At 46.3% G+C, this 7,350-nt stretch overlaps 1 protein-coding gene across 1 annotated transcript; it reads right to left on the reverse strand.

Moving 5' to 3' along the window:
* Positions 1 to 5,231: 5,231 nt before the first annotated feature.
* SEPHS2 (selenophosphate synthetase 2) lies at positions 5,232 to 7,344 on the reverse strand. The gene is given in 1 exon segment (XM_010837327.1): positions 5,232 to 7,344. A coding segment is annotated over 1 exon segment (1,356 nt). The 5' UTR covers positions 7,334 to 7,344; the 3' UTR covers positions 5,232 to 5,977.
* Between the last annotated feature and the right edge of the window lie 6 nt (positions 7,345 to 7,350).

Here is a 7,350-nt window from a genome sequence, read left to right on the forward strand (position 1 = left end):
CAGGAGGAGAAGGGGACGACAGAGGATGAGATGGCTGGATGGCATCACTGACTTGATGGACGTGAGTCTCAGTGAACTCCAGGAGATGGTGATGGACAGGGAGGCCTGGCGTGCTGTGATTCATGGGGTCGCAAAGAGCTGGACACGACTGAGTGACTGATCTGATCTAATCTGATTTTACAAATGAGGAAACAGACCCAGAGAGGTCTGGAGACTCGAGATCATCCGGAAGGTTGAAGGCTGAAGCTCCCCAGAGCCCCCAGTGCTCTTCGGCACGGAGTAGAGGAGGCAGCTCACACACGCCTGAGTATCTGCTGAGGTTGCCTGGCACTGCCTTTCCTTCTGTCCTTTCTGTCCCTCCTCTTCATCTTCCTCTCTCTCTACTTTCAATGTCCTCTCCTTTTTCTTTTTTTTCTTTGGCTCCCTTTTTCTTCCTCTTTCTTTCTCTCCATCACCTTTTAAGAAAAACTTTTTTTGCTTTTTCTTTATTATTATTTATTTTTGATTATGCTGGGTCTTCATTGCTACCCTCAGGCTTTCTCCAGTTGCAGTGATCAGGGGCTATTCTCCAGTTGCAGCATGCAGGCTTCTCATTGCTGTGGTTTCTCTAGTTGTGGAGCAGGTATGCAGGCTCAGTAGTTGTGTCCCATGGGCTTAGTTGCCCTGTGGCACGTGAAATCTTCCCAGAACAGGGATCGAACCCATGTCCCCTGCATTGGCAGGAGGATTCTTAACCACTGGACCACCAGGGACATCCTCCTTCACCTTTGTTACACCTCTGTTTATACCTGTGATTCTGTTCTGATTTCCACCCCAGGCCTGTTACCTCCCATTACCTGCTACTTCCACTTTGCTGCCCAGGCCCTCTTCAAGGAATAGTTGGATGCCTACCTCGCTTCCAACCCCCTAACCCTTCCTAGGTTAACTAAGAGGACCCAGGCCAGGGAAGCATCCAATCATTTTCCTTCCCTTTTCTACTGTCGAGCCCAAGCAAGAAAATAAACCAGTTAGAGAGTCGTATTCTTTAGTAAGCAGAACCAAGGCCCCGATTTCTTATCCAAAGCCTTGTCTTGAGATTGGTGGTACCAACTTCCACCACTAGGAGACACTAAGAGCAAGGAAAGTGTGAAAACAGAGGGTGCTGGAGTCCCGAGTGTGTCTCACTCACTCACTCATTGATTCAGTATATCCTGAGCATTAACTGTGGGCCAGACACTGTACAGGTGCTGGGGATATAGAACGTCCTCTGCCATCTTGGAGCTTACACACTTGCAGAAAGGGACAATTAAAAAGTAAACTAAGAAGGAACTTTCCTGATAATCAAGTGGATGAGACTCCGAACTCCAAATGCAGGGGCCCTGAGTTTGATCCCTAGTTGGGTAACTAGATCCCACATACCTCAAACTGAGACCCGGCATGGCCAAATAAGAAAACCGAAATATCTAAGAAGCCAAGAAAGGGCTTCCCTGGTGACTCAGCAGTAAAGAATCTGCCTGCAATGCAGGAGACACGATTTTGATCCCTGGGTCAGGAAGATCTCCTGAAAGAAGGTATGGCAACCCACTCCAGTATTCTTCCTGGGAGAATCCCGTGGACCGAGGAGTCTGGTGGGCTACAGTCCATTGGGTCGCAAAGAGCTGGACATGACTGAAGCAACTGAGCATGCAGACACGTGAAAGGTAATACATAGGATGATGAGTTGGAGAGTTGCCGGGTGTTGGCTGAGGTCAGAGAGGGCTTTTATGAAGAGATTTTATTCTAACTAAGCTAGGACTGAGAGTTAGCCAGTTGGATAGAGAGATGGAGAACAAAGGATCTCGATTTGTTTGAGAGAAGTAATTCAGTCGTGTCTGACTCTTTGCGATCCCACGGACTACAGCCTACCAGGCTCATCTATCCATGGGATTTTCCAGGCAAGAGTACTGGAGTGGGTTGCCATTTCCTTCTCCAGGGGATCTTCCTGGCCCAGGGATCGAACCCAGGTCTCCCACATTGCAGGCAGACGCTTTACCATCTGAGCCACCAGGGAAGCCCAAATACTTCTTTGAGCCCCTTTTTTTTGGGGGGGGGGCAAGAATACTGGAGTGGGTTGCCATTCCCTTCTCCAGGAGATCTTCCCAAACCAGGGATTGAACCTGGGTTTCCTGCATTGTAGGCAGACACTTTACTGTCTGAGCCACCAGGGAAGTCATAGAAAGGCTACTGGGCTAGAGTTCAGTGAGAAAGGCAGTGAGTGTGCAGTGAGATGAAGTGCCTTGAGATGAAGCAGGGGTTTTGTGGAAAGTAATTTGAGAGCTTTGAGCTCTGAGAAAACCTGATTGAATTTATCTATTTATTGTTGATACATTACATTTTGTTTATTTTTGGCTAGAGTTGATAACTGCCTCAGTTTTTTTTTTTTTAATTTGCTAATTTTCTATGTTGTTGCTGTCGTTTAGTTGCTCAGTTGAGCCTGACTCTTTTTCGACCCCACGGACTGCAGCCTGATGGGTGCCTCTGTCCATGGGATCTCCAGGTAACAGTACTAGAGTGAGTTGCCATATCCTTCGTCAGGCGATCTTCCTAAGCCAGGGATTGAACCTGAGTTGCCTGCATTGCAGATGGATTCTTTACTGCTGAGCCACTGGAGAAGCCCCAATTTCCTATGTAATTATCACTAATTCTTTTTACATCTTCCGATTACCTTCCAATACAATTTTTCACACAATTAAACATATCAATATTCTATCAGTTCCATTTTCCTTTTCCTAGAAGCCTTCCAAGCTTCTGCTCCAGCATGAGCTGGTTCTTCTCTGTGCCTGGCGGACAGCTCTTACCTTGAGAGCTCCCTTCACCTTTCACCTGGGCTGGGTTGCATTTCCTGGACCCTGTGTTCTTCCTCTTTCTCCGTTTGCTCCCTTGTTTTGCTGGAGCACATCTTCCAGCAGTTTCTTAAGAAAGAGTGAATGCGATGAAAACACTTCAATACCTTGCACGTCTAAAAATTTTTGGAAAAAAAAAGCATGGCTATAGAATTACACAGAGAAAATCACTTACCCTCAGAATTTTGGAAGCACTTTCTCATTGTCTTTTAGCTTCCAGTTCACTGCTGAGAAGTCTGATACCAAACCTTTGTGATCTCCTCTCCTCCCAGAAGCTTTAGGAGCTCACCATGACTGGAAGTATGGACTTGGAAACCAGGCCGTTTAGTTAGTAGACTGCCAGTGCAACCTTGACCAAATTTCTCAATCTTCTTGCACCTCAGTTTGCAAATGGGGTTGTTGGAAGTTTACAGAAGTTAATACATATAAAACCTCTTAGAACAGTGCCTGGCAAAGAGTATTATATAAGCATTTGCTATTGTTTTTATTATGGTCTTTTAATCTGTAGTATTTTAACCATAGTTAATAATAAAATGAATGTAGGCCTTTTTCCACTCCCAGTGCTGGGAACTCAAAAGGCATGTTAACAGACACAACTTTTAAATTTCATAAACCTTTCTTGTATAATTCTTTGTTTTCTTCCTTTCATATGCTTTATTACCTTTTTCTGGAACTCTTATTTGTTAAACCTCCGGGCCCATCTCTGATTTTCCTGTTTTCCCCCTTCATTGTGCATCTTTTTGTTTTGTTCTCCTTTCTGATAAATGTCAGCTTTACCTTCTAAATCTTCTACTGAGGACTTCCCTGGTGGTCCAGTGGTTAAGACTCCAAGCTTCCAATCCCTGATTGGGGAACTAAGATCCCTTATGTCTTATAGTGCAGCCAAATAAATAACAAAAACTACTGAATTTAAAGATTTTTAGCTGTATTTTTATATTCTAAGTGCTTTGCTCTCTTATCTTTCAATGGCTGCTTTTTCTTCTTTTATTCCTTTTTCTTTTGCTCCCTGTATAGTCTCTTTTTTAAAGTCTTTGTTTGCTTTGACTTCTTTCCAGTTGGAACTTGCCTCAAATGTCTGGTGATCCTTTACTGCTTCTATTTGACAATGAGGCGTTAAAAAGAATCTTTTTAAGTGAAGCTTTCCAACTGGGAGGCTTCCTGGTACAGGGATTTTTCACTGGGGGCTCCCTAAATGTTTGAATTTATAGGTTTTTCTCCCCTAGGCAGATTTATTTTCTCCAGAGAAGTACCTTCCACCTGTGCCAGGCAGGGGCAATATAAGCTTCCCAGTGTTTCTAATACCAAAGCAGAGAGAGCAGACTGGACAATCTCATTTTTGTCTTTATTCTTGCTCTTGATGAGGCTCCCTGTCCTCTGCTCTGCTGATTGCCCCCGACTTTATAGTATTTTTAAAGTTCACATTTTCCAGAGACCAAACTGCCCTTTACCTACAGAGGTGAGAGGCAGTCATGTGGCTGTATGACACAGTGTGGGGAGATGTTTGACAACTGTGAAGATCTAATTACCCTACGCATAAACTTTTAACCAGTATCTTTGACCCCATCTTCCTTGGTATATTTGGAGCCTATCTCTTTGCTTCTTGTTAAGTGTTCCCCAACTCTGAAGGCATTTTTTTAGGGGGGGGGCCACACCTTGCAACTTTTTAACTGTGGTGTTGGAGAAGACTGTTGAGTCTCTTGGACTGCAAGGAGCTCAAACCAATTAATCCTAAAGGAAATCAGTGCTGAATATTCATTGGAAGGATTAATGCTGAAACTGAAGCTCCAATACTTTGGCCACCTGATATGAACTGACTCATTAGAAAAGACCCTGATGCTGGGAAAGACTGAAGGCGGGAGAAGGGGACGACAGAGGATGAGATGGTTAGAAGGCATCACTGACTCGATGGATAGGAGTTTGAGCAAGCTCTGGGAATTGGTGATGGACAGGGAAGCCTGGCATGCTGCGGTCCATGGAGTTGCAAAGAGTCAGACATGACTGAGCGATTGAACTGAATACCTCACAGCATGTGGGGTCTAAGTTCCCCAACCAGGGATGGAACCCATGCCCCTTGCAGTGGAAGTTTGGAGTCTAACCATTGGACTACCAGGAAAGTCCTTCTGAAGGCATTTATACTTTGGCCTCCTCTGTTCTAAGTCAATTACCCCTCTTACACCCACCTTCCATCTTCCAAGAAAGGCTGACACCTTTCCTTTGCCATTTCCTCTCCCACCCTCTAGGCCTTGGAATTTATGACTATTCATGATCCTTTGCTGTCAACACCAAATGTTATGTTGGTTCATTTTATAAAACTGTAAAAGATGAATAATTCCAAAGATACATTCGCCAGAAGAATTTTAAACAAAATTATTTCACTAGAAATTGCTTTATTGATGAAATCACCAGGAATTTTCAACACAAGATTTAACATCTTAACGTCCACCAAAGCCTGGTCTCTGGGGTTTGGTCTGCCTCTCCCAGTCCTTAAAGGGGTTTAGAGAGAGACGTCATTAACAGAGACCAAGTAAGGTGGTTGGAGGTCCTCCTTTCCCAGTCATTGGACAAGCTGCTCAATTCTTGTCCAGAGTAGGAAAGAGCCAGTGTTTCAGAGTAATCTAATAAGAATTTGACATTGTATTTAAATCTCTCATAACAATTTCAATTTATCAACAGTATTGGTCCAAACTTATTTATTTCCGATCTAAGTGTTTTTCATTTTGCATTTTTGGTGTAATTTTAATAAATAATGCATTTTTGGTGTAATTTTAATAAATAATTTCACTCCCTGTGCAGAAATCAATTAATCCCGTGCCAAGAAAAATATCTCAAACCTGAGTAATCTCTTGCTCTTGGAAAGAGGAAACGGGGGGTTTCTGCTTTTTCCACTCAAGAGATGACCAAATATACACCCCCCGACCCCCCAGAAGTCCAAAATGTTACTTCTGGCCTTGGAATGTGCAGCTTTTGATGGGCTGATTCAAATCACCTAGGAAGAGCAGCTGGAACTACGATGCAGGCAGCCTTCTTTGGAAATTTCTTCCTAAAATCAACTCTAGCGGATGGTCCATGCTTGTGTACAAAGGCTGTACAGTCTGAACAACTTCTGCTGTTCCATCTCACAAGCTAGGCTCAGAGGAGGCACTGGAGTTCTCAGGAACAAGAGGAGTAGCAGTGGCCCCACGAGGTAGGACCTCAATAACGCGAGGCTTGTCAATGATCCGGGCTGTCCGGTTTCCCTTTTCCACAATACCGACGATCCAGGCTTGATGACCCTCTCCATACTTTGAAGATTTGATTTCTGAACAAAAGCGAGCTGCCTGTTCTCTTGGCAGACAAATTAGTAGCCCCCCGGAAGTTTCTGCTGAGGTTCCTTGCAGGAGACCGAAGCGCCCGCTGGCCTTGCTGATGGCAGCCATCTTGGCAATGATGGGCAGATTATGAATGACAAAGGAGACCTCATTTCTTTGTTGTTTTGCAAGGTTCTGAGAGTGACCCAGAATGCCAAAGCCAGTGATATCTGTGGCTGCATGGGCATTAAACGTGTGCATCAGCCCGGCAGCAATTCTATTGAGGGTAGCCATGTTGAACATGGCTTCCTGATAACCCAGCTCTACCTCTTCTCTGGAGACCACCATCTTTATCTTATTCCATCGTTCAGGATTATCCAGCCATTGGTGGGCATTGACGGCAACCTGAGTTCCTAAGGGTTTAGTTAACACGAGCACATCCCCAACAACGGCACTGTCAGGCAGGATGAATTCATTTGGTTGACATACTACAGTGGCAACTCCACCGATGATAATCCAAGGGTTTACCACCGTTTGCCCACCAGTCACTGCAGTCCCTCCTTCCTCGGCAGCATCTCGAAAGCCTTTGATCATGAGTGGTGTTATCTTTTCTCGCTCCTCCTCAGGCATACTCTGGCTGACGCTGAGTAGCATCAACATGTTGTCACACTCAGTAATGCCCATCGCGTAAAGGTCACTCAGCACGTTGGCACATGCGATGCGCCCCATCATGTAGGGATCTTCCACCAGCGGGTAAAAGAAGTCGGTGGTCTGCACCAAGGACAGGCCCCCGTGTCTCAGGGGTATGACGCAGGAGTCCATCCCAATGCCCAGGGTGGGGAAGGGAGGGCTGGGTTCCGCCCTCACCGGCAGACCGGCTTCCTGGGCCGTCTCTTCAAGGCCTCCGACCAGGCCCCGGCCCGGCGCGGGCAGCACCTCCGGTCGCGTCAGTCCCGCCAGGAGTTTGAGCAGCGTCTCCTGCGGGACCTTGCAGCCTCAGCCCTTCATGCCCGAGAAGCCGGTGAGCCGCCAGCTCGGGCTGAGACCCAACGCCTGGGGCTCGAAGGGCCGGTAGCTCGAGAAGCCCCGGCCTAGAGGCAAGCCCATGGGGCCCGAGGAGCCTTCCCCCGCCGCCACTGCCGCCATAGCCTCTCCGCCGGCACCAGTCGCCGCGACTTCCGCCATTACGCCTGCCCGGCAGG

The sequence above is a fragment of the Bison bison genome, unplaced genomic scaffold, assembly GCF_000754665.1.
Source record: "Bison bison bison isolate TAMUID 2011002044 unplaced genomic scaffold, Bison_UMD1.0 scf7180017864072, whole genome shotgun sequence".
Lineage (NCBI taxonomy): Eukaryota > Metazoa > Chordata > Mammalia > Artiodactyla > Bovidae > Bison > Bison bison.